This window comes from Phalacrocorax aristotelis, chromosome 5, assembly GCF_949628215.1.
Source record: "Phalacrocorax aristotelis chromosome 5, bGulAri2.1, whole genome shotgun sequence".
NCBI lineage: Eukaryota > Metazoa > Chordata > Aves > Suliformes > Phalacrocoracidae > Phalacrocorax > Phalacrocorax aristotelis.
In genome coordinates, this window is record NC_134280.1 from 42,968,078 (window position 1) to 42,995,359 (window position 27,282).

General features: G+C 42.4%; 2 protein-coding genes across 8 annotated transcripts in view; one reads left to right on the forward strand and one right to left on the reverse strand.

Moving 5' to 3' along the window:
* LOC142057683 (UDP-glucuronosyltransferase 1A1-like) overlaps window positions 1-7,058 on the reverse strand; it is a 36,942-nt gene extending 29,884 nt beyond the window's left edge. The window contains exon 1 of the mRNA XM_075094161.1: window positions 6,216-7,058. Within this exon, the coding sequence (XP_074950262.1) occupies window positions 6,216-7,058 (843 nt within the window). The remainder of the gene's footprint in view (window positions 1-6,215) is intronic.
* A 5-nt stretch (window positions 7,059-7,063) lies between these two features.
* The window catches only part of USP40 (ubiquitin specific peptidase 40), a 45,977-nt gene continuing 25,758 nt past the window's right edge, over window positions 7,064-27,282 (forward strand). For 3 of the 7 annotated variants that reach the window (XR_012660712.1, XR_012660714.1, XM_075094145.1), the window contains exons 1-10: window positions 7,064-7,151; window positions 14,366-14,582; window positions 14,986-15,053; window positions 16,050-16,163; window positions 16,760-16,924; window positions 18,186-18,332; window positions 23,482-23,625; window positions 24,622-24,750; window positions 25,237-25,338; window positions 25,680-25,787. Coding sequence is in view for 4 of the 7 variants with exons in the window: in XM_075094145.1 (XP_074950246.1) it covers window positions 7,134-7,151; window positions 14,366-14,582; window positions 14,986-15,053; window positions 16,050-16,163; window positions 16,760-16,924; window positions 18,186-18,332; window positions 23,482-23,625; window positions 24,622-24,750; window positions 25,237-25,338; window positions 25,680-25,787 (1,212 nt within the window). In the remaining 3 variants the exon portion in view is untranslated. Of the gene's footprint in view, window positions 7,152-11,948; window positions 12,291-12,517; window positions 12,607-14,365; window positions 14,583-14,985; window positions 15,054-16,049; window positions 16,164-16,759; window positions 16,925-18,185; window positions 18,333-23,481; window positions 23,626-24,621; window positions 24,751-25,236; window positions 25,339-25,679; window positions 25,788-27,282 lie in introns of those variants that run through there. The other 4 variants (XR_012660713.1, XM_075094147.1, XM_075094148.1 and 1 more) reach the window with 3 other exon arrangements.

Consider the following 27,282-nt stretch of genomic DNA (forward strand, 5'->3'; position numbering starts at 1 on the left):
CACTGTCCTGAAAACCCTTTTTATATATTGCGGGCAAGAAAAAATTTAGGAGGAGATGTGGTATCTTTCACTAATCCCACTGAAAACACACACAGAAAATCCCAACAAGCAGACTAGGCTTCTAAGTTCTCCTCCATTCACAGATACAGGTGGTAACATAAGCAACCACATACAGGTGTCTCCTGGACTTCTTCAGCTATGAGCCCTGACAGAGCTGCAAGCTCACCTTTCCTTTTCCATGTTCCCTTCTGGGCAGCAGCCCAACTTTGATGACAAGAGAGATCCTCTCTTGATTAAATTAGCCAGGAACTTGGTAGTTAGACCTGTGGGTTTGAATTCACTCACAGGGAGACAAGAGCTCTCCCTACATTTCGTGTTTCCTGAGGGAGGAACCGATTGCTGGGCTGTTATTTAAAAAATGGGTGGTAATACCCCACCATGGGTTTCCAAAGAAAGGTCTACTATGGTGGTGTGACCCCTTGTTTGCTGGCATTCACTTCTATACTCTCGGAATTGCAGTGAACTGAGGCCCTTGGGGTTTTGCTGGAGAAATGTTTTGTCTTTATGCAAGTAAAAGCAATGCCAGACCAAAGTCTTTGGACAGTGCTAAGGAAGAGGTCCTTGTGAAGAAAAGAGCTGATACAAAACTATCAGCAGCATAAAGATTTTCCTGTTCTTTCCTTTTATAGGCAGCAGTGGGATTCCCAGCATCTTCAGTATGGAGAAACAAACCCTTACAGCCTTAGGCAATGGGGTTTGTCTCAATATACATCCAAAGGGTGCCAGCACTGTTCTGTATAGCTTTACACTGTAATGCTGACAGGGAGGAACCAGCTTTAGGCATGAGAACCATTTTCTCAAGAGGGCCACATATGGGGAAGTGAAAGGCAGGAGGCACAGACTGAAAGCGTGAGACTGAACAGATTTACAAATAATTCTGATGGAATGCTGGAGATTTGGAGATAAAGAGTGTATTGCAAGTGCTGTGATAAGAAGTGACCAAATCCATTTGAAACTTGCTGTTTGGTATGTTTTTTTCTCTGCACTTGGATATGACCTTCAACAGCAAAATTAGTTGGCTATAAACAGCCAATACAAAGTTAATCTTCCAGAGTCTGTTTGAGCACAAGTCTCTTGCTAGCATGGCTCCACTTTCATATGGACTCTGGTACTTTTTGTACCAGACCATCAGAGAAAAAACTGTGGAAAAAGTAAGGCAGCAACAGCAAGGACAGAATTTTTTAAAAAGGTAAATTAGAGGTAAACAGAGAACAGGCAAACGAAGAAAGGATGAAGTTCTTAGGTTAGCACAGAATCAACTGAGGTCAGATCTAAGCTGGGTAATTATTACTCAGAAAATTAACAGACAGGCTCATTTTTCAAAATCACATGGTAGGTTTACATGTGTTTGTTGTTCATTATGTTGTAGCAACAGACACCTGGGTCCCTTGCAAGTTTGAAGGGTGTGGTGCTTGTTACAGACTCCTGTTGTATGTGCAGAGGAGCACCACAGAGTACTTTGAGGAACAGAGGTCTGAAAGAGTGAGAGCTGTGTGCTGGCTTGGAGGAAAGGCTTCCCCTTCTGGCTACTACAAACAGAAATTTCACATTAAACAAGGCTGAAGCTTGGGTGGCTCAAGATTCATTCTCCTCCCAGGAGTATTCTCACCATAAGGGTTGTGTGGGTTACTCCAGGGAGTCTCTTTGAGCTGGCAAGGAGCGTTGCAGCAATGGAGTAGAGCTGTGCTGGCGTGCAAGCAGCTTTGAGGAGTTGAGACTGCTTGGACCCTGAGCCATAGCCATGTTGAGGTGTTTGGTTGCTGGTGTGACTACCCTTCACCCTATGACCGCTTCAGCTGGAAGGGTTACTATCACCCTCTCAAACTGCTTGTCTCAGAGGTGGGCTCGCGGCGACTTGTGGATTCCTTCTAACCTGAGCAGCAAACAGTGAGTGGCACTATGGGAAGAGGACAGCAAATGGATACTTCAGCAGCTACTTGTTATGCGAGCAGCACCAAACCCAGGACTGTTGATGCAGCTTGGAAGTGTTGGTTTCATCTACTGGATTTCTTTTCCCGTTGTTAGGTGAAATTACTCACCCCTTTATGTTCTGGGTCTTGCAAGCAGGAACAGGTTGCTCAAATGCACAAATAATGATGTAATTTGATTGACTAGGTTTTTGGATGATGGTCAGGCTTATACGTGGAGGAATCCTTGTGTAATTGAACCCACACCTTTTTTTGGTCGTTTGTGGGTTTTGTGGTTTTTTGGTCGGTGGTTTGTTTTTTTTTTAAATGCTAAACAGTGTCAGGCAAAAGGATTACAGTAAAATGCAGGTTCGTAGCTGCTGACATGAACCTGCCTGATTCCCCCCTTACATTTTACATAGCTATGGAGATCTACTGGCATTCACCCGCACAGGATAAGATAGTATGCAGTTTGGCTAGCTGACTTCAGAGGAAAAACAACACATAAAACCAATGATATGTTGACTGCAAGTTGGAAAGTAACCTTACTCTAACTCTTTGCAGTAGCAAGAAGGAGCAGGCAGGTAAGCAAATCACAGAACACAGATCATTTCTAGGGCAGTGCTTTCCTAAGCTGTGAATAGAAATAGTATTAAAATCATCGTATGTGATCCTGAGATAAATGACTGTATCCTAACAGAAAGACAGGTGACATTCAAGGCTGCTGAGGTAACAGTAATTGGAATATTTCCCAACTTTTGGAGGGCAATGTGTTTGGTATTTGCAAATTTAATACTCTTATAGCCTTTCTAGATTTTTGTGCATAGACCTTTATCAAACACTGTACCTTTAGACTCATGTTACAGAAGGTGATTTAATTTAACCAGAAGACAAAATTCCCAAGGAAAGAGAAATGAAGGCAGAAGTTCCATTTGATATGAGGGAATTTTTGTTGAAAGAACTGTGGTTTACAGCTTCCTTCAGTATCTCTTCTTCAAAATTATGGAAGGCACAGGGATGTGGGCAAGAACAAACTGAAGAGGATGGTGAGACGAACTGTTTGGTTAGAGCAGCCGTTTCAGGTTGATACATACTGTGCATAGAAGATGTACAATGCATGACAGCTAAACTTTTTTTTTTTTTCCAAAATTAGCACTGCTTTTACTTGCTTTCACAACTTCACAAATCACAACTTGATGTTGTGTATTTTGCTACTGCAGTATCGGGCAGATGAACAGTATTGTCAGCTTCGGAAGTGCACAACATCCTTTACAAAAGTATAATAAACAGATGCTGGTGTGGTATCAGGCTGCTCTGAGCTGCCACTAGGTTCATCAACACCTTGAACACTGCATAAGAAAAATGACCCTAGTATTTGGTTCATGAACAGAGTGATGACTACTGCTTCAGTGCTGAAAATGAAGAATTCCCCTGTAGCTGGTCTAATCTTAGCTACCTGTGTTAGTAAATTAACAGTACCTGCAGACATGACAGGATCCCTTATGAGGTCACACAAAGTAAGTGTGTCTCTGTGTACCAGGTACGTGTCCATGCTTTGGTACTACTTACTGTATTCTTTGGCTTCTTGCCAAAGCATTTGAGTTCCAGTTTAATTGCATATTTCAAAAGACCAGTTAAAAATGTCTCCTTATCAGAGCTTCCCAGATGCTGCCGGCGCTGGCAGGAGGGTTTCTGAACAGGACCTATTTTCTTAATCCTTGCGCTGCAGGGAAAAACCACAGGGTCTTTATTCAGTTACACTTCTCCTTTACTTGAGTAACTACCTACTTAAATCCAGGGTTATTTTAATGTTTTAAGTTAACCAGTTGTTTAAATAAGTAATGGGTGCTTCAGGTTTGAAAACACAGGAACAACTTTGAAAGATTCCTATAGCTTACATTTCTGAACTTTGCTTTGATCAAATTATATGAACTTCATTTTTATGAGCTACCCAAAAAAGCAACTTTGCATTAACTTTGGCTGAAGATGAGATATTCATCAAAGTGTTTCAGGGCTTAGAGTCCCACATTCATTTGCAATGCCCCCTACTGAGGGACCACTTACCATGCCAGCGTTCAGGTACTCCTGGAGTCGTTAGAGGATGATGCTGGCACAGGACCTCTGCTCAGGCAAGATATTGGGTCTGATTTCCTGTGAGCCTTGTATTAAACCTCAGGGAACATTGTGACTTGGCAAGTGGATTTATGTGTCTGTTAATGACTATGCAATTGATACTGAGATGGATGGCTATGCAAAGTGCAGGGCAAGAGGAACTCCAGCCTGAGGCTGCCAGTGCAGTCATCTTAGTCAATGAATAAATGCACTTTGTGTTCCCCAGGCCCAGTCCTGTGGTTGCATGTTCTCCCACTCCTGTGGATGATGCTTATGGCTCTGGAGGGTCAGGGAACTTGGAATTTAATTCCCAGCTCTGTGCTCGATAAGACCCATGTGCCCACTTCTGCAAAAGCATGAGCTCCTCAGCCTCCTGATGCCTTCAGCTCCAGAGTAGGTACTCCATGGGACAATGTGAGATACAGCAGAAAGGAGCCCTTTTCTGGAAAGAGGCCACAATGCCCAATTTTTCTGCCTGTGGAAAATTATGGAAAGGGGTGTAATGGAAAGGTCTGTGGCTTAAGCTCCTCTTCTGGAAAAAGAAACTGCATTTTGAATCTCTTGTTCTCTCTTCCTTTCCTAGTCACCCTAACATTTTGTTTTCCTGTCTGTTGAGCAATGGGCTACTGAGCTTCAGAGAACTATCTATTCTTATCATATGATTATTGTTCTGAACAGCAATGATCAACCCAAGGCTTACCACTGTGTATGGACAGGTAGATTTTTTTCTCCCATATGACTCACTTCACATTTATTTACACTCTACTGCATTATTGCCTTGTTCCTAGGCACTGTTCAAAGTGAAATAGGAGAAATTCCTCTGCTGCCCGTAGAAAACTTAGCTAGAAAAGGCAGACTGAAGATATGAGGAATACACAAGGTTTTTCAAGGTTTGGAACATACCATTTCTACCAAATGACAAATGCCAGTGATGCTGGGGGAAGACACCAGGTATAAAATAAGGGCAGGATGGTTCTACCCCTGTAGCAAGCTACAAATTGTTTGTAGCTCTGAGACCTTCAAGATACACAAGTAAAGACTTATGTCATGCAACTAGCAAGAATTTGCCTCTTAAGTCTCAATCTACAAAGTGCCACTCTCTTAAAACTAATGCAAAAGAATGACTTATTTATTATTATATTATTATTGTTCATTATATAATATATTATTGTTTATTATATTATTATTATTTATTATTATACTATTCTAATATCCTGATTCATAATATTACTCTTTATTTGCCTTATTCTTTATTGAGTTCAGTGGACTCTGCAAAAACCCATCAAAGAGTATAAAAGAAATCTGAAAGAAGAAAGAAAAACAACTTCAGCTCAAAGATACTGTAATGCAAATGTGCACTGATGTTGTGTGACCACAATTCAGAAGTTAGGGAATAATTTCAAAGATGTCTGTGTGCTGCATTGTGCTTGGAAAGAAATGTCTAGTGCTTTTAGTTGTTTTAGAGACTATATGGTAACTGTCAAAATAGATTTAGAATTCTAGATTAGCTTTAAAAACCCTGCCGAACAATTCTGGTAAAAGCAAATGTGAAGAAATAAGTACGAAAATTTATCTGAGTTTTGCGTGCAAGTATCTTGCACCAAACACACTATTTTAGATTAATACTTCCCATTTCAACATGACATTTATGTTTCACACCATGATCTACAAACAAAAATAACTTAATGTAGACAGCCAGTTTGGAAACCATATGTCATGAAAACACAACCAAAGCAAATTAACTGACTTTGCTGAGCCTGCAGTTAAAAACAAAAGATGGCTCTCAGAATATGGTCTTTGGGTTTTTGGTCAGGTGAAAGAAATATATGTCAGACTTCATGAAAATTAAATCAAAACTGCACCTGGTTGGTGAACAATATACATTCACTGACGACAGTTTGTAGTTGGCAGATGATGTCTATTTTTTGTTAGACTTGTCAGAATACCCTCATTAATTCAAATAAGTCATCTGCCTCCATCAGGGTAATTTGATTTCATCCTGTGGAAAACAACTGCCAAAACCTGATTGTATTAAATCTTTACCAGAAATAAAAAAGTTCAATAGCACTAAACTTCCAGAAATTATGTAATCACATTTCATTGGAAAATATATAATTTGGAGGAAAAAGAACATACCTTAGACAGTGGTTTCCTCTGAGCACAGTTTATACCTCCAATAAAGACCATATTGGGCATCACTGGTCTGACGTACTCAAACACAAAGTCAAATCTCAGAAGCCAAATGGAAGCAGAGTTCAGGAGGTCTAGCAGGGATACATCTCTCTGAAGAACTTCGGAGGAAAACTTTATCGCATCTTCATAGAAACCATTACAGTACACAAGCTCCAGGAGGGCAACCAGTGCATTTTCCACTCTCTGGAAAAAAGTCATGTGGTCTGAGTTGAAGGTAAATAGTCTCGGGATGTAGGACATAGGGCTTGGGCACTGTGGTGCTTTGTAGTGTAAGTCGCAAGGAAATCCTCTCATGAAGAACACAAAAGGAAGAGAAAAATAATTAGCAAGTGTCGCTCCGCACATACAAATGGGGTCTGTTAGGACAGCATCGAAGCTGCTTTGATTCAAGTACTGCAGGGTCTCCTTGCTGCTGAACAGGTTTTTGCACTGAAGAAAGAACAAACGGAAAACTTCCACTGAGATGTTGTACAGTGCTAGAGTGTTCAGCGGGAAAGGCAGGTCCTTCAGGTGCATGGCAACATACTCATGAAAGGCATTATCCAGCTGTTCTAATGTATAAGACACTGGGTATGTTTTCACTCTGTATGCCTGTGTTGTCTTCATCTGCCAGCTTACTTCTGGTACAACCACCACCACTTCATGTCCTCTGTCAGTGAGCTTTTCCACCACTTGCTGCATGCTAAGCCAGTGGCTTCCACCCATGGGCACCACCAGGAGTTTCCCTCCATCTGAGAGGCCAGGAAGGAGGATAAAAATGCAGGCACAGCAAAGCTGCAAAGTCATGTTGCTATTGTCAGAATACAGACTGTGAAAGCGTCTTCTCCTTCAATATCTTGAAGATGCTTTTGAAGAAAGCAGATGGGATTATCTGTTAAGGTATGCTGCTTTGTCATACTCTTCTAGTTAAAGATTCACTGCTTTTGGTTGTGGGTTGGTGGTTTTTGTTTTTTTTTTCATTACTTGTAAAGCCAAATGTAGTGACCCTTTCCTGTGCTGAGTCATTGGAATTCCTTGGCGTTCAACAGAGAACTGGCTCCTCAGCACACTAGTCAGATTTCATAGGACTTGTCTCGTGATCATTAATGTGTCCTGTCTTACCCCTTGGTCAGGGCCAGGGAGGGCAAGTCTGGTGCGAACGACTCCAACATCACAGTAACAAATGAAAACAGCCTCAACAAATTGCATTGTGGCTGTGGCTGGAGACATGGATGTTCAGATAATCTCTCTGAGGACTGAACAGGAGAGACCCTTGGGGTACGGGGAAAGGGCAGATGAACCAACTCCTCTGAGCTAGCAGAAATCTCAGCAGTCTACAATGACATCAAAGCGAGACACTGAGAGAGGCTGACCTGGCAGCCAAGGCAGAGAACTGTGAAGCTGCAGCCCGGGTTCTTGCTTCAGAGCAGTAACGCAGTTGTTTCACAGCCTATGAGATGGCCCTCAGGCAGTTGAAAACTCCTCACCACTTGCCTATGCATCAAGTAGAGGCCAGACATAAGACATGTACTAAATGTGTTTTACTGACTACTACTTTCTGTATGGCTTGGACTGCTCAGTAGAGACTCACGTGTGAGCCCAGGTATCGGACCTGACTTAAAAGAGCAGCTTCAGCTCAAGCTTGGGTTTGCAAGAGCCATCAGCTCCACAGCATTGGTTTTGACGTTATCAATGCCAAAAGGATTAGGTGCCTAAATAGCACTGCGATGTAGAAAAACAACAAAACAGGATATTTAAAGCCATGCAGCCTCTGCCCCTCAGGCACAAAACTGAGATACAGAAACAATATTTCTCTCCCTTCCATACCATGGTCAATGCAATGAAACTAATTACGAATTGTTTTCTTAATGTTTTCCTATCAGTCTTTTTATTTCTTTTTCCCAAAAGTTACAAAGCCTGTGACTTTCTCCTTGTGTACGGAAACTACAGAATGAATGGCAGAAGGCAGTCCTCTTTCAGGCACTTGATAACTTTTCAGAAAACAAAATATTTGAGCTTCAGAATAGGGAGAAATGCTCTGAAGTAAAAGTGAAAACAAATAGTCTTAGAATCCTTTATGTTAGTATAATGAAAAGAAGATTAATAATAACTAAAACATGCTGTTATTTCCAGATTTATATAAAACACACTTAAAAATGATTGATGGGAAGGTGACCAACAGCATTTTCTCATGAAAAGGTTGATTTGTTTTTTTAAGGGTTGTTTATTGGCACCTCCTATTTGCTGAAGAGGAGTAAACAGGGAGCTGGTAGGGAAATGTACTGCCATTTTCTCTCCTCCTCATCCTTCTGTAGCAGGACAAATTTGCCATCCAAACCTTGCAGTGCCCTTAGGGTGAAGAGAGTGGGTGCAAAGGCAAGTGAAGGATGGATGAAGTTAATCAGTACCTTAGAGGTGTTTCTGAGTGTTTGAGAGTTTGCCAGCGCTCCCTCGGTTCACTTGGTTATCAGGCAGGGGTTTCTTGATGAGTTAAACTTTGCTGAGTTCAAGGGAGCATGAGATAACAGTTGCTTATCTCTCACACGTGATCATCCATGCAAGAGGGCAGTGGGAACATTGAATTTGGGTAAGAAGCCACATAGCTGGGGAATGGCAGGGGAGGAACAGACAACCTCAGAACAGATGGGCTGTGCTGGAAGGCTGTAGCAGGAAGGAGGAGTGTTGTGTCAACATGACTGCTGCCTGCAGCTCTGCGGCCTGCCCCACTAGCAATACGTGCGTGATCACAGCGGACTGTAGTGAGACTCAACGCTGGTAGCAAGCGAGGTGCCAGCTGGGTCATTCTAGGCTCAGTGGTAGCATTAGGAAAAACCTGCTTATTTCGAAGAGGGAGCTGGTCCTCTCTGATTATTGGCTAGGCTCATCTGTATTTGCAATCCCAATGCTGGTACAAGCCCTAGTTTACACTTGGTGGGGCCATACGACCCCCAAGGAGGGTGCTGGACCAGGATGGGTGGGTGAAGAAGCAACCCTCACCTCCATGAGGGCTCTTCCTTGCAGCAGATGCCCTTGCGCTGCAAGGCTGGTACGCTGAGCTTCATCCCCAGCTATGCTTTTCAGAAGGCTTCAGCAGGGCCGGTCCTTGGCAGTGGTCTGAGAAGTTTGGGTGATGGCGGAGTGTTGCATTAACGGTAGAAGTCTGAGGAGTGGTTAGGGAAAGACCCTACCGTTGAGTCACGAGGTTCAGACAGGACCCCCTTGCTTTCTCAACTCCTTCTCCGAGAGGAGTCTAGGTGCAGCTAAGTCCAGTCTTAGTCTCAGACTTGGTCAACGGTTTATTTTCTAAGGGTTGTAGAAGTAACCACTCATCACAGTATTTGTTGTTAGTAACTCATCTGGCAGATGCCCAGGCCGGCCGTGTTCAATGAGAACAATCATGGCTAGATTAATGAATAGTACAATTGATTAAAGCAACAGATACACAGGCTCTTTGGATTACCGGTGATAAGATTGCTGGTTACAAGACACACACAAATACTAAGAAAATGAGTAACACTGCTAGGCTACAAGTGTGTTAACCAAATATGAAGCATTGGAGATTTAAAGTGAAGCTATAAAGAGGTTTCTAAGTTTCCCCAGGAAAACACTTGGTATAACCAAATGTTTTAATCTTACTCAAAGGCATCCCAGTGAGGGGGAAGACAGGCTCAGCCCGTCGACTGGTCCCAGAAGTCAGAGTGGTACACGATGGTATCTTCCCTAACACCCTCTTTCTCTTCACATATTTTATACTATGTTTTATCTTTCAGATGGAGCTTGAGTGACCCTAGTCATACATACCTTTATTATGATTGGTGTAAAATTTCCTCACTTTATTTTTAAAAGTATAGACTAGAAGAAATTCAAAGCACATGCCCAGTGAGGGGTGGTTGCACCTTAGAGGTGGGTAACTTTCGGGATGGAGGTGTGTTTTGGTATTATAATTATATTATAATGAGCAAAGTTCACCAAAAGGACAACATTTTGTCAAAAGTATGATGGACTGTTGGCCCAGGGTAGGAAATATGCAGCGTACCAGCTCCATGGTTCCTTGAGTTCACATTTATCACAGAGCCTGGCCACAATGCCTCCACACCGCTCTGCCCTCCAGACAACTCCTCGTAGACTCAGTTGGCCAAGTTCTCCTGGCATTGCTGACATCTAAGGTTACTAGGGAACTTCCGTGGAATGGATTCCTCACATATCAGCTGCACTCCACCTTGAAAGCTTCTTCAATGCTGTTCCTTTTCTAGAAACATAAGTTTAATTTCTAAGTCATCTCCAGTGATTATTCCACACGGAGCTGCGTTGCTCTCCAGCGCTGCCAGGTCCAGTCCCCAGGAGAAGCTGGGCCAGGGCAGGGTGGGCCTCCTCCAGGAAAGAGGGGCCCTGCAGAGAGATCTGGACAGACTGGAGAGCTGGGAAATCACCAACCGTATGAAGTCTAACAAGGGCAAGTGCTCGATTTTGCACCTGGGGCACGGCAACCCTGGATGTACACAGAGACTGGGGAATGAGAGGCTGGAGAGCAGCTCTGAAGAGAGGGACCTGGGGGCTCTGGTCAACAGCAAGTTGGATGTAAACCAACAGTGTGCCCTGGCAGCCAAGAGGGCAGTGTCCTGGGGTGCATCAAGCACTGCATTGCAGCCAGTCAAGGGAGGGGATTGTCCTGCTCTGCTCTGCGCTGGTGCAGCCTCACCTCGAGTACTGTGTGCATTTTTGGGCGCCACAGTATATTAAGGATACAAAGCTACTAGAGAGTGCCCAGAGGAGGATCACAAAATTGGTGAAGGGCTTAGAGGGGAAACCATACGATGAGTGGCTAAAGTCACTTGGTTTGTTCAGCCTGGAGGATACTGAGGGGAGACCTCATCATGATCTGCAGCTTCCTCACAAGGGGAGGAGAAGGGCCAGGTGCTGATCTCTTCTCTCTGGTGACCAATGATAGGACCCAAGGGAATGGCAGGAAGATCTTGAAGGGTATGGAGAAGAAGTCTTATGAAGAGCAGCTGAGGCAGCTGGGGTTGTTTAGCCTGGAGAGGAGGCTGAGGGGAGACCTTATCACTCTCTACAACTACCTGAAAGGCAGTTGTAGTGAGGTGGGTGTTGGTCTCTTCTCCCAAGTTATTAGCGATAGGACGAGAGGAAATGGCCTCAAGCTGCGTCAGGGGAGGTTTAGATTGGATATTAGAAAAAAATTCTTCACTGAAAGAGTGGTCAGGCATTGGAACAGGCTGCCCAGGGAGGTGGTGGAGCCACCATCCCTGGAGGTGTTCAAAAAACATGTAGAAATGGCACTTCGTGACATAGTTTAGGAGGCATGGGGGTGTTGGATTGGAGGTTGGACTTGATGATGCTAGAGGTCTTTTCCATCCTTAATGATTCTATGATTCTAAGTTGTGCCAGGGGAAGTTTAGGTTGGATATTAGGAAAAGGTTCTTTACCCAGGGAGTGATGGAGCACTGGAACAAGCTCCGCAATATTCAAGAAGCACTTGGACAACGCCCTCAGACACATGGTGTGAATTCTGGGGCTGTCCTGTGCAGGGACAGGAGCTGGGCTCGATGATCCTTGCCGGTCCCTTCTAACTCGGGACAGTCCACGATTCTATGCTTCCACGACTCCCAGCAGCCTTTGCGCGCCCGCCCTCCCCTCGCCGCCCCCCCCGTCCCCCCCGGGGCCGCGTTACCGGCCGGTTTTCGGTTCTCTCCGTCGCCCGTTCGCGGCGGTTCCTTCCCGCCCATTGCGGGAGGCGCCCCCTCGCTCGGGGGAGCGGGGTGAGAAGGACCACCGGTGTTCGGTCTACGGGGTCTGGTCAGGTGCGTGAACTCCCGGGGCCGCTGCCGCCTCCCAGCGTGCTTTGCGCGGCGCCACAACAAAGATGGCGGCGGCGGCAGGCCCGTGGCGGTAGGCGCTGGCTCTGAGGGGTGAGCTAGGCTTTAGCGGTGGGCGGCAGGCCCGGGGCACCCCGGTACCGGTGAGACTGCGTCTGAGGAGCGGGCCCAGCCCCGCGGGGGAGCCAGAGCATATGGGAGCCGGGTGAGTTCAGCTGGAGAAGGGAAGGCGAGGTGGGAGGTTCCTTTTTGAGGTAAAAAGTATAGGGCAGGGGCTTAGAGGATTTTGGGGATCTCTTTTATGGAGTTATTCCAACTTAGGCCCTGATAAGCAACGCGCTTTATTTCGGCCCTGCTTTGTGAGGGCGTTGGACCAACGCCATCATCACAGATTTGTTCTAATCTATATCACTGTATGAATTTTAAGGGAAGGAAGCTGCTCGCAGCGGTGCTTTGAGGATCCTGAAATACGGATCGAGGGAGGATTTGGCACTGTCCGGCTGAAGTGCTTCTCTGGAGTGGTGGGTGGTACAGCAGGCTGTCAGTAAGATGATGGCTGTCTCCTAGATATGCACCTTTTTATGTTGAATAAACCTATTAGGAGCAAGCACTTGTGTGTTGAGATGTGGAAAATAAGAAAGGTCATAATCTTCGGATAGTTAAATGCTAAAGTGCAGCAGGCGAAACTGGAAAAACAAATGAAGGCTGTGAGACAGTGCTAAACCTAGTAATTACATCTTGAAACATGGGAGGTGGGACCTTTACAGGTTTTTGGAGTTTTTTTAGGTCATCAAGGTGTAAGAGCTGCATTCAGAAGAGAAAAATGTAATGCAAAGAGATCAAAATAATTTCTTTCCTGTCTGTGTTCATTAAGGAGGATCTCTAGCCGCATACTTTTATTTTGAGGGTGTTTATAAAGGGGTATGTATTGTATGAAGTGCTGAAGAAGCATTATAGAACAAGCAGAGTGAACACAGCCACACTGCTTCATAGCTCTGAGCATAGCCTTTTGCCTACAAACTGCTCTACTGTAGGAAGGGCTAAAATGGGTTTAACATAAGGCTGTTTTATACAAAGAGATTTAGGAGATGCCTGAAGAGCTACTGGCTGGTTGAAAGGGGGCCTGTCAACTCTGGATTTTCAGAAGGCATTTAATAAGGTCTGCTGCTGAAGGCTTTTAAAGGAATTAAGCTGACACAGGAGAAGAAAGTTGTTGCTTGATTAAATAATTAGCTAAAAGATAGAAAATAGAAGATCAGCTGTCAGAGAGGGGAGTTTCTTTGTATCTTTGGTAGAGCCTGTGTTCAGCATATCATAAACTATCAGGAAAAAAAAACCACTGTAGGCAGATATGGTCCTCTGATCTCAGAAACAGGGAAAAGAGAAGTTTAAGGGCTTTAGAGGAGGTAGATAAGGATAATCAAAGACAGGGAAGAAGTTTGGTTGTAGGAATGAATATGTCTTTCTGGAGGCTTTTGTCTGGAAGAGGTGTTTGAGTGAAATAAGATAAAGATCTGTAAACTCACAAGTGGAATGAAGGTAGATAAGAGAATTATTATTCACTGCTTCTGTATAACTCATTGATTACTCGCCTACTACTGCAAGCTACTCATACCAAATAAAATTACCGGGTGGCAAGTGCAAAGCAAAAAGGGAATGCTGGTACATGCTAAGAGGTTGCAAGGCTTTCAGAAAGGACATAAAAAATTCACATAAGAAGAATTAGTTGTCATTGAGTTTCTGGCTCAAATATCTGGAAGCAGAGATAAAATTTTCCATAAAATATCACTGTATTTTTGACGATTTATTACGCTCTTCCCATCTGAACTGGCCAGTACCAGAGACAGGTTACTTGTGCTCAGGGATTTGTTGAGGCACAGTGCAGGGATTTTGATGAGGTTTGAGAGGTCTTGTGTACCTTCCCTGCATGAAACTGGTCACCTTGGACACTAGTTAATGGCAGGTGTTTAGAAGGACCTATTTATTTTGCCACGTGTGTTTTTGCTGATACGAAATTGAAACGTGATGTATTTGATTGTAGTTAAGTCTGTTCAGACCTGTGCTAACATAAATGCTTTTAATGCACCCTTTTTTTTGTTATATTAGTGCACATTTTCAAATGGATCTGTCATTCACTTTTAGAATGAACAGCATAAGATGAAAAAAGCTATAAAGAAGTACTTCAGTCACGGCTGAAAGGCTCATCTTGGAGGATTAGAAGTGGATGGATTCAGCTGCATTTTTTTTTATAGTAAATAGATAATTTTGTATTTTTTCCAGGATTGTTTTGCCTTCACAATGTTTGGGGACTTATTTGAAGAGGAATTTTCCTTTATTTCAAACAACCATTGTGGAAAAGGGAAGAAGTTAAAGCCCAGAGATTCTGAGCCTCCAGCTCCCAGGGATTTTACCAACCTAAGTGGTATCAAAAATCAGGGTGGGACCTGCTACCTCAATTCCCTTCTGCAGACTCTGCTTTTCACACCTGAATTTAGAGGTAGTGTGTTCAAAATCTTCTTAAAGTAGTGTTGGAATTTATACTTTACAGTGACTTGCATTTTGAGTTATTTATTGAAGGAACACCACAGACAGATCGTTTTCAGGAACAGTTTATTTCAGTTCACTTCAAATAAGTTATTACAGAGTACTCAGAGCTCTTGGTCTGTAAAATTAGTATTGTCACTTCTGCACGAAATATAAGTATTGTAAACATTATCTTTTCATCAGTTCAACCAGTTGCAAGGTTGACTGATGTTCAGAAATGTTGTTTAATGTCTTAATTTGCCAAAAAGAATAGCATCATAATGCTAGCTAGAAAAAATACAATAAATCTTTCAAGAGGAGACATAGGTTGATTGGTTTGTTTGTTTTTTAATAGGCATTTTTCTTTACAATTGCAGAGGCACTGTTCTCTCTAGGACCTGAAGAACTTGGGATTCTGGATGATAGCAGTAAACCAGATGCAAAGGTATTTATAATTTTCTTGTCATAGCCACTGCTGAATGTCAATTTGGAGGAATATTGTTTGAATTTGCATGAAGCCTTTCATGAGAATGAATGAAAGCTTAAAGTTGAAGTTGGTTGGCTGATGACTTGATTTTGCATGCAGATGTAAGTTTTCAGTGCCATAAACTTTTGCTTCAAAAGTAAGATATTGAGCCTCTTTCTGCTGAATTTGAAAACAGAGATCCTCCTCACCTTTAAGGAGAACAGGAACAATCCCAAAGTCTGTACAGTCCTTTTTAGATTTTTCTGTAACTGAAGCTACAGTGCTAAGGCTTATTTGTCACCAGAAAACAAAAAAATCTAAATATGCACGCAACCTAGGTGATTGCATTGAGACTCTCGGAAGGTTTGGCAGCCCACCCATGCACAAGTTGGTATGAGACTGGAATTCAGTCTTTGTTTAAAAAATGCTTACTAAAGTTGAAAGCAGAATTTCATTCTTCAGTTCTCAGGTTGAAGTGATACAACTGGTTGCTTGGAAAAATTTTTTTTGTAAGTCAAAGATAAATATAGATAGCTGGTCAAGCTTCTTGGCATTAACGGTTCTCATTCCCATCTCATTCTGCCCTACCGCTAAACCCTTTACTTTACTGAGTAAGGGGTAGCACATGTTAAATCTGTGTGTCATGATGTCTTGTAGCTGAATTCTTAGGGTTTAGCATTACAAAAAATATCAAAGTTGTCCTTTTTTGTGATGGCTTGTGATCGCTTTTAATCCATACAATTTTGCTTTATCACAAACCATGTTCCATGACTATATTTGGCTGAGTAAGGTGAAGAACTGCAGATTTTGGAATCGAGTCCGACTGATGTGTTTGTGTGAATTGAGTAACCTGTATTATGAAAGCCATAGCCGATGGTGGTTTATAACAAGTCTTGTACTAAATTGTTTTTATTTAAATGATTGGTTTGAAGATTCTTTCTGTTCTGTTGGGTACATTTTGTTTTTTATTTCTAGGTTCGAATAATTCCGTTACAACTTCAACGGTTGTTTGCTCAGCTTCTGCTCTTGGACCAGCAAGCTGCATCTACAACAGACCTTACCGACAGCTTTGGGTGGAACAGCAATGAGGTGCAAATGACCATCAGTGACACCATCATTGATAAGCATCTTCCTGAATGGAGATGACTTTTTTAAAGCCTGACATTTAAGAAATATCTTAAAATACTTCAAGCTGTGGAGATAGCACTGAATTGTGTCAACTACTGTTGTATACTGTTGAATCTCCACATGAAATATATGCCAATTGTTTACAGAGCAAAGGAAGAAAATGTTCTGTTAGGTACAATTTCAGTAGCTTTTCCTTTGTTTTAACAGGAATGTTTTTTTCCCCAGCAGTAATTAGGGTTCTTGTCCTTCAAATACTTAGATTCTTACTTAAATTGAACTGTGTAACTCATCTTAGAGTTCAGTCTAAATCTACCCAATGAAAGTGTCTTATGTGGGTTATAGTTTATATCCTTGTAGCTGCTCAGAGAGCATAACTAAATTAAGAATACAAAATAATAATAAAGGTAGTAATTTACTACTCAAGGTAGTAAATATATGGGTAGTCATTGAAACAGCTGTCTTTGTCATACTTAATATATGTTGTTTTTAAGCAATAAGTAAAGCAGATGGCACTATTTTATTTCTTCAGGTTTGTTTTCTGTTGTTGTTTTATGCAGGAAATGAGGCAGCATGATGTACAGGAATTAAATCGGATTCTGTTCAGTGCTTTGGAAACATCCCTTGTGGGAACTTCAGGTCATGACCTTATTAACCGATTGTACCATGGGATTGTTGTCAACCAGATTGTTTGTAAAGAATGCAAGAATATCAGTGAGAGACAGGTAAAGCCAGAGGATTTTCCAGGATAGGTTTCTGTTTGGTCTGTAGAAGATACTTTAAATGTAATTATTTTTGGAGTTTAAAAAAAAGAACGTCTTGGGTGTCACTGGTGGCCTTGTTGATTCTAGGTAGTGTGCATTGGTTAGGGTGCTACAGGCTTGAAAGCATGTGAAAATCACAGAATCACAGGTTGGAAGGGACCTCAGGGATCGTCTAGTCCAACCTTTCTCAGAAGAGCACAGTCTAGACAAGATGGCCCAGCACCCTGTCCGGATGGCTCTTGAAGGTGTCCAACGTGTCCGAGTCAACCACTTCCCTGGGGAGATTATTCCAATGGTTGACTGTCCTCACTGTGAAAAATTTCCCTTTGGTGTCCAACTGGAATCTCCCCAAGAGCAGCTTGCGTCCATTCCCCTTTGCCCTCTCCATGTGACTCCTTGTAAAAAGGGAGTCTCCATCTTCTTTGTAGCTGCTCCTTAAGTACTGGTACACGGTGATGAGATCCCCTCTAAGCCTCCTTTTCTCAAGGCTGAACAAACAAGGTTCTCCCAGTCTATCCTCGTATGACAGGCTTCCCAGTCCTTTGATCATCTTGGTGGCCCTTCTCTGGACCCCTTCCAGCCTGTCCACATCCTTTCTGTATAGCGGGGACCAGAACTGTACACAGTACTCCAGGTGTGGCCTGACAAGTGCTGAGTAGAGTGGGATAATGACTTCCTTATCTCTGCAGGTGATGCCCTTTTTGATGCAACCCTGCACCCTATTGGCCTTCTTGGCTGCAGCAGCACACTGCTCATGTTGAGCTTTGTGTCCACCAGGACCCCCAGGTTCCTTTCCACAGAGCTGCTCTCCAGCCAGGTGGATCCCAGTCTGTGCATGACTGTTTTAAGTCTTGGCTGGCATTTTCTAAACCACCTACATCAGGCTGTGACCCAGAGGTTAAAAGTGTTATTGCATTTTTCTGAGTCGGCAAACGTTACCTTTAGTAGGTGTAGTTAGGAAAGAGCTGAACAATGGAGTAACAGCAGTAAAACATATCTTTACAATCTTTTACTGCTCTTTGTAATTTAAAAAACATTCCTTGTTTGTTTTGTTTTTCTTTTAAAAGTAATGTCTCTTATGTGGATATATGGGGTTTTTTTTGTTCCACCCTGCCATCAACAATGAAAGCAAAATGCTCACGTGTGCATGGGATGAGTATATTTTTAATGTACTATGAACTTACACCACTTACTACCTTTTTTTTGTTGGACTTCTGCATAGGAAGATTTCTTAGACCTAACAGTGGCAGTAAAAGGTGTTGCTGGCTTGGAGGAGGCCCTGTGGAACATGTATGTAGAAGAAGAGTACTTTGAAAATGACAACTTGTATCGATGCGGAGCTTGTGATAAACTTGTTGAAGCTTCAAAGGTAATGCAGTGGTGATTCCCAGTGTTCAGTTTGCTAACGTTTAGGAGCTTTGTTTACATTTCTATATCTACCCTCTAACTCCAAAGTAAAGTTTTCTGACCTGTTTTTTTTTTTAAAAAAAACCTCAGCAACTATGTCCAGAAAAGCTCATGTGACTCATTTCTTGATGTGAATGTTGTTGTTGCAGTCCTTAATCTAGCCAGAGGTGAATGGGATGGCATGTAGTTCCAAGAGTACTGCCTCATTCACACAACTCTACTGGCTCTGGCTTTGGGCATTTTAGAGGATAGGCTAAAAAGTAACCTAGAGCATAAAAAAAAAAAAATAAACAGCTCCATGTAATGAAGAAAACCATAGAAATTCTCTCGTGAAGAACCCAAATGGAAGAGAAAAAAAATGAACAAATATTACTCTGCACAGGGAAATGGGATCTGTTGATCCAGGTATTGCATTGTTTCCCTGATCCTAAACAGGTTCTTGCAGTGATAAATTAACACTTCAGTTGGTGGTTTCAATTTTTTCTATAGCACTAGAGCCTTCAAGTGAGTAAGAATGTATTAATACAAGGAGCTATCCAGCTTTTCTGATGTTGTAAGACACTGGGTGCGTGTCCTGGTTCTGGCTGTGATAATTTTCTTCCTAGGAGCTGGTACAGTGCTGTGTTTTGGATTTAGTGTGAGAATAATGTTGATCACACACTCATGCTTTAGTTGTGGCTAAGTACTGCTTATACTAGTCAAGGACTCTTCAGCTTCTCATGCCCTGCCAGCAAGAAGCTGGGAGGGAGCACAGCCAGGACAGCTGACCCAAACTGGCCAAATGAATATTCCACACCATATGACATCATGCTCAGTATATAAACTGGGAGTTTGGCCAGGGGTCGGCAACCGCGGCTGAGGAACTGGCTGGGCACCAGTCTGTGGGTGGTGAGCAACTTCATTGTGCATCACTTACTTTGTATATTCTTTTACCGTTGTTGTTGTTTTCCCTTCCTTTCCTGTCCTATTAAACTATCATTATCTCAACCCACAAATTTTAGGGTTTCTTTCCCCGATTCTCTCCCCCATCCCACTGGGTGGGGCAGGGAGTGAGCAGAACAGCTGTGTGGTGTTTAGCTGCCTGCTGGGTTAAACCACAACAGTCCTTTTTGGTGCCCAACATGGAGCACAAAGGGTTGAGATAATGACAAATCTGACCAGAGTATGTTACGGCAAATTTGTTACAAGCATTCATTATATTGGTTTAATAGTCACTGGTCACAATGTTGATTTATTTGCTCTCAAAGTTGTTGTGCTTGCTTTCAAAGTTGGGTTATGTACTTGCAGTATATGTTCCCTGTTGTGCTGTTTGTTACTGCTGTGAGCTGGGTCAAGGCTACCATTCTGCACTGTGTAATGCTGGCTTATGATATGATAAATTCACTGGTCATGAGACTAATCTGGTATTTGTACTCGGCATTGCCATCATCTCCGTACCTTGGGAGCCACCTCTTGGAAAACTGTTAATAATACACGCTTTACCTTTTCTCCTTGGACAACCAGTCTATGGGGGAGACATAGTGGGACACTTTCCCCTGCTCCTTCACTTGCCCCCTTGCCATCCCACTGCGCCCCTGCAAGTGAAGGGCTCTGTATGTGGTGCTTAGCTGCCTGCTGGCTTAAACCACAGCAGTCCTTTGATCTGTGCTCAGCTATGGGTGGGAAGTGTCATTTTTGACTGTGGGGTTTGTTTGGTTTGGTTTTTTTTAATTACTTGTAAAGCCAAATGCTCCTTTCCTGTGCTGAATCATCGGAGCTTGTCAGTGTTCAATGGAGAACTGTTGACATTAAGCTTGTGGTGTTCATTGAGAGCGATCTCCAGGAGCGCAGAGACATCCAGACTGGAGTACTCCTTTGTCTGCCTAGGTTACTGCCTTCACCCAAGGCATCTTGGGAAAGCTTCAGATGTTTGACACTTGACATTGGTATCTTCTGGAAGAGTTGTCTATTTGACCCTGCGTGCTTTGCTAAATGGTGGTGTGGCTGTCAACAGTGGTTACTGTGTGTATGCCAGTGCAGCCTGCAGCATCCATGTGCCAATGGCTTGTCCCTGTTTCTTGGTTTACAACAGTTTGGACTGGTTTCCCCAACATAGTAATTGAATATAAGATTTTTTCTGTCTTGTCATCCATCCCCTTAGCCAGGGCCAGGGAAGGGCAGTCCAGCAAGAGCTTTACGAGAGTTTTATGTTTTTGAATTTTGTTTTTCCAGAATGATACCAAGTGGTGTTTGGTTTCCTTCTGTGCTCATTTTTCATGTCATAAGTTTTTTATAAAAAGTTGCTCCTTTTTCCTGTTATTCCCACTATTCTTTGTAAAGAGGAAGCAGGCAGCCTGTTAGTGCGCTCTGCCTTTGACAGACTCTGTCCTCTTCACAACAGTGAAGCTCTTTGGCCTGCTATGGTGACTCTCTTCTGCAGCAGGATGAGCATAATCTGAACCTTGCAGCACTCTTAATGTGGAAGGGTGCAGGTGCAAAGGCAGGCTGAGGACAGGTGAAGTTAATCAGTGACTTGGGAGTTCAGGAACATTTGCCAGTGCTTCATGTGGCTTGCTTATAAGGGCTTATTTGAGTTAAACTTTGCTGGGTTCAAGGCAGTGTGAGGTAATGGTTGCTTACCTTTCAAATGTGGTCATCCATGCAAGAAGAGAGCAGGAACTCTGAACTTGGGTAAGAAGTCATATAGCTGGGGGATGTTGGGTATGAATGGCCAAGAGAGAGCGGCTGTGCTGGAAGGCTGTAGTGGGAGGAAGAGATGTTGTGTCAGCATGACTGCTGTCTGTGACCCCACGGGCATGATGCGCATGATCACAGCAGACTATAGTGAGACTCAACACTAGCAGCAAGTGAGGCGGCAGCATTAGGAAGGCAGCCGCGTAACAGCGTGACCACCTGCCTATGCCTAGCCTGCTTCAAAGACAAGATGGCCCATACCGATCCATTCCATGCCTCCCTTCCTTCAGTACGCTGTGGGTCTCTGGATATTATTCTTCCCCTTTTTTGTCTTGGCTTCTAGAGAATTTAGTAGTTGAAGAATCTTGTGTTCCAGAACCTTATCAGATTTTAATTGTATAGTCTGATTATCACTTCAAGTATGGAAGAGCATGCAAAATCCTTTGTGCCACTAAGCTCTGCACAGTAGTCTTCACAGCTGATGGAGATTAAATACCTAATTCAGAGAGTTTCTTACGCCGTACGCGTGTTCCTGGGAGGCTCCTCAAACAGAGTTGGTGGAGATGTTAGAAAGGCTCAGAAGCGTGTCCACTGAATCTATACATACACGCAGAGGTAATACAAGATGGTTGGTTTTGCTTCACACCAGGGTTCCTGATGTGCTCGCGTGCCAAGTTGTTAAACCTTGATTAATCTTCTTCCTTACTAAAATGTTGGCTTTCCTGCCTTGAAGGTTGTCTTCTGTATAAATGAGGGAGACTTTAACCCTTGCTTGGTTCCTCTGTGGCTGTAGTGACTTCCAGGATATACCTGCCCCATGCCACTCAGGCACGGCATTGTGCTCACTTACCATAGCCTACAGACCTTAGTTAAGGCCCTCTTCTTCAAGCAGCCTGGCAGATCTTAAGCAATGTATGACTGTGATATATTCTGGTGACGTTTTTCAGACCATTTCTGTTGCATTTGGAAGCAGCCCGACAGTCACTGAGCAGCAGGCTGCAAAATATATGTGGGCGTGATCTTTTTTTCTGGACAGTATACACCCGTCAGAGCTAGTTATGTTACAGAAAAGGATGATTTATGACTTCCACATTTGAAAACACTGCCTGTATGAGCCCTGACCTGTACTTGGGGTCACACAGCCCCAGACAACTGGAAAACTCTGCAGTCATTGTTGGAATAAACCTCAGGTGAAGTACAAATGCTGTGCTTGGAGACGACCAGGAGGGGACAGAAGAGCAATAGCCCTAGCCTCAACTGAGGTCCTTTCCTTGCAGCAGAAGCAAGTGCGTAGGCTATGTTTGTAGGCTGAGCTTCACTCAGAGCTATTTTTTTGGAGGGAGCGGCTTCAGGGCCTATGCCAGATGCTGAGTGCCCCACTGTTCATCTGGGAATGGTGAAGCTACTACAAAGCTGTGTTGCTCTTTGCAGTGACTGCTTTTCAGCAGCAGCTGAGTGTGTGCGATTTCTACTCTGAGCTCCCAGGGTCTGTGTGGGATGGATCACAGAATAAACCCCCCATAATCCAGGAGGAAGCAGTTTACAACTGCTGCTTCACCTGGACGCTCACAAGTCTATGGGGCTGGATGGGATCCACCCTAGAGTACTGGGGGAGCTGGTAGAGGAGCTCGCCAAGCCACTGTCCATCATTTATCAGAATCCCTGGTTAACAGGGGAGGTCCCACATGACTGGAGGCTTGCCGATGTGACGCCCCTCTACAAGAAGGGCCACAAGGAGGATCCGGGAAACTACAGGCCTGTCAGCCTGACCTCAATACCGGGAAAGGTTATGGAGCAGTTCATCTTGAGCGAGCTCACTAAGCATGTGCAGGACAACCAGGGGATCAGGCCCAGTCAGCATGGCTTCATGAAAGGCAGGTCACGCCTGACCAACCTGATCTCCTTCGGTGACCAGGTGACCTGCCTAGTGTATGAGGGAAAGTCTGTGGATGTTGTCTACCTGGACTTCTGTGGTGGAGGCACATGCTGTGCAAGATGCCAAGAGCAAAGCTGCTGGGAAGATGCTGTGTAGTCTGACTTCATGCGTAAACACAAACCCAGGGGTTTGAAGCAGTTGTGTCTTAGTATAAAATTCAAGAAAATCCTCTCACAAAGAACATGTGAACTATGAAAATGTAATTACTTACTAGAATTTCAGCAATGCCCTCCATAGTTTTCTGCAGGAGGATGAAGTATGGGACTGGTGATCACCATTCAAGGAAGGTGTAGGGCTTAACAGAGGAGAAAGATCTTGATTGCTTTTATAAGATATCTAGTTAGTAGGGAAATTGAGAAGTAGGGAAGACATTTTAAAAATGAAAACACTGATCATGCTGCCTGGTTGTAACGGAGCTTTGTTGGAAAGTAGAGTTGACCATAGCAAAGTGGAAATACTATTCTGTATAAACATGTGCTTACAACTTTCTTAATCATTTCAGTCTGCTAAACTACGCAAGTTGCCACCCTTTCTCACCATTTCTCTCCTGAGATTTAACTTTGACTTTGAGAAGTGCGAACGGTACAAGGAAACAAGCTGCTACACCTTCCCTATTCAGATAAATCTGAGGCCTTTTTGTGAGCAGGTATGTACTGTTATATTTGCTAAAGCTTCTATATACTCTGCAGAGAACTGATTTCTGAAGGAGAAGTTATCTTTTTTTCGCATTTTGTCAGGGCAAGGTTTTCGAGAAACTTTGGGGTTCTCCTCTGTCCCCAGTTCAAAATTTTTGGAATTCCAATTTGTTTCCAAAAGACTACTTTCTAACTGAGTGGGAAGTACCTTGAAAGCTATACAAGGGGAAAGGGTATAATAATTACCTAAAACTTAATCTGCCATTCGCTTGAAAGGAAGGTTATCACATGGAAATTGAAATTAAGTTCAGCTTTGTGTTGTCACTGACAGATAAGATCATGTATAAATTTAGCTATATATGTTTTGTGTGCCTGTAGTTATTTAATTTTTCTTAGGAATCTTATCTGTGCATACACATATGTGTATTTTGTTTATAAAGTGAGCTATACCATTGCTTGATGACAATTTTGGATGCCTAAGCTATGTAAAGAATGTACTTAATAGAGACACTGTTATTGAAAAAGACCTTTTTCTTATTGAAATGTCGCAGTGCAAACTTTAAAATTTCTCAGTGTTTGCATTTGAGGAAGAGGGTTTTTTTCAGTTGTTTTGTGTATATAAACGTGTTGCTTGTTTTTTCCTCTAGTCTTTTAAACAAAATAGACCTGGTTATGAACAAACAGCTTGAGCTGTACTATTATTTGCATCAATATTTCATTATTTTAAATTTTGAATTTCCAATATTGTTCACAATCATGCTTTAAAAAGCTCCGTAATGAGCCTGTACCTTGGTCCACGGTAAAAAGCTGCTTAATGAGCCTATACCTTGGTCGATGGACTGATACAAACCATACATGTGTTCCCCAGCACTAAAAAGCCATTTCGATCTCTGCACATGCAAATGCACACTGAGAAATATCTGAAGCTACGCTGATGGTATAAAACTGTCCTTGTGTGAAAGACTTACTGATATATATTATTGTTGTTATTGTTTTTCTTTTTAAAGACTGAAATGGATGATTCAGAGTACATGTATGAGCTCTTCTCTGTTATTATACATAAAGGTGGCTGCTATGGAGGACACTATCATGTTTATATCAGAGATGTGGATGAATTAGGAAACTGGCAGTTACAAGTAAGTTCTAAAGGTTTTCTTCCTTGCTCAATATGTCTCATTTTTCAGAAAAGTCTTAAGAGCAGATGAAATGTATATCCAAACTAAGGAATTTTTTAGTGAGGCATTTGGTTCCTTACCTCATTGAGAAGGCTAGTTTTCCGCAGTATGTGATCTCTGTGAAGATTTTGGCTTTTCAGTCTGCAGAACTGGGCTCATGTTTTCTTTCCCAAATGAGTTAATAATGCCTTTGCTTAAGACTAGCACAGTCATTTTAATGGAGAACTCTGGCTGTTTGTAAATAACGCAAATGCCTTTTCTCTTAAAAAGACTGATAGTGGATAGTCTGTTTGACAATGTACAGTCCATAGCGGGCGGCAGAAGCAGCTTATCAGAACTTACTTCACATTTCTAAATTTTGCATGCTAATGTTAGTACAGACGATGATTGAAAACTGCTAGTTGTGTGTGAAACAACAGTATTTGTGAGTCTTTTTTTCTTATATAGGAAGAAGAGGATAGGCTGATCGAAGATAAGGCTTTAAGAGACACTGAAAATGCCAAAGAAGAAGAAAATCCATTGGCAGTGTTGAAAGGGATTTTATCAGAGGTATTGTATGTCAGGAGTTTACTGCTTTGATTTTGATATTAAGGAACCTAGAAGAAGGGGTTAATGTATGCAACAGTAGGCAGGTTTAAGTGTACAGACCTCTTCTGAATGTATTGTGAAGCACGTAAAACTTGTAACTTAACCTGACTTTAATACTAATAGTGGCTCCTCATACAGAAAATGGCCTTTTTTGAGTAATTCTTAAGTTGCTTGCTGTTGCAAAAGGTGATGTTACATTGGCTTATTAACAGGAACGGTTTAATCACTTCAGAAGTGGCTTCTTTGTGTTGATCCCTTGACTTTTGTAGCCTTTGTTATACTAGTTTTAAATTTCTTTGTAGGAAGAATCTAAACAAATTCCCGTGGATCAATTAGGGCAGAAATTATTGGAGAAAAAAGGGGTGTCCTGGAATAAGAAATACAGAAAAGAATATGGAGCATTACAAAAGGTAACATGTATTTATGTTAATTTGGTTTTTACTGTTAAGATAACTTCACATTTACATTCCTATTGAATAGTCATTAGGATGGTGATTGAAAATACTGGCACTTGGACTAGGAAGATAGAGCATGTGTAAGAAAGGTTTGTAAAATAAATTAGTAGACTGGAGAACATAGACACGGTCGTCAAGGGATTGTCTGCCTGAAAGCTTGTATTTTTTTTTCCATCTATATGGTTGGCCTATAAAAGAATTAACCTTACCTACTGAACCTTGTTTCACTTGTGTCAGTGGATGAAGCCGCAACAACACTACTACCACTTGAACGTAAAAGCACTGATGAGAATTAAAGAAGAAATATAGTACTTCTTCACAGTCATAACAGAAGTGAGGTTTCGAAAATGTATGCCACTTTTTGATTAGGGCATGTCCATAAAATTAACACAGTGAAATCTTGTGTTTGTCTAATTGGTTACTGGATTTTCTATGGCTTTAAGGAAAATAGTTTAGCATTTATGTTACAGATATGTGGAAAATTCATGTTTGGATGTTTTTTGAATAGAATTAACTATGTAGTTTTCAGAATAATTATCTGAAAGTAGTTGTGAATTCTGAATGTGAGTCTTTGGCAGAGGTAGATGCTTTTCTGACTTTGTCAGGGAAGCGATAGAAACAAGTTGTAAGCAACCCTGTATTAACCATTTCAAAGTTTGAGTGCTGTTGCGAATATTACCAAAGATGACTTTTCACAAGTACCAGATCTATACCAAAAGCATACTGAACAATGCAGGACTTGCCTTATTGATATCACTAAATTGTTTTATGCTTTTTGAAGTGTCAGATTTTGGGGGTTTGTTTTTATTTTTTGAGGGGGTTGGGTGGTCTTTGTAGTTTTGCAGGGGGATTGGAGGGTGATTGGTGCTCACCCTGCCATGCTTCAAGAGCCACGATTTTGTTTTGTGTGATTTGGACACCAGGCTTGTTTGAAGTATCTGCATACTGCTAAAATTAAAGTAGAGAACAGAGTGGATATGTTGGGTGAAACAGAATAAGTAGGTTTTAAGTTCTCAAGGTGCCACAATGGGCAGCGTTAATTTGGGTAAGGTACAACTCAGCAGACCAGAATTGAGCTCAAGATCCCCATCTGATAAATACAGAAGGGAGCACTTCTGTGGAGACTAGGGAGTGGAAAGTACCAATGTTAAAGGGCTAAACTGGTTTGGATGGTACTCTGTGTCTGATAAAGCAGCGACTTTCTGAGCGCCTGTAGAGCATCACTCCCTGTGCTACCTTTCCAGGGACAGGGGGCATGCACTTGTGTTTTAAAACAGTGTTTGAAATTTAAACAGTGTTTTGCATTTTAATTCCAGTGACTTGAAATTCAGAAGTTAGTATGATTTAATTCTTAGTGATGCATGTATGTTAAAAACGATTCTTTTGCAATTTCTTGCATGATAATTTAAAGTTACATAGGAAACAAAGGCAGCAACAGCATATAAGAGAT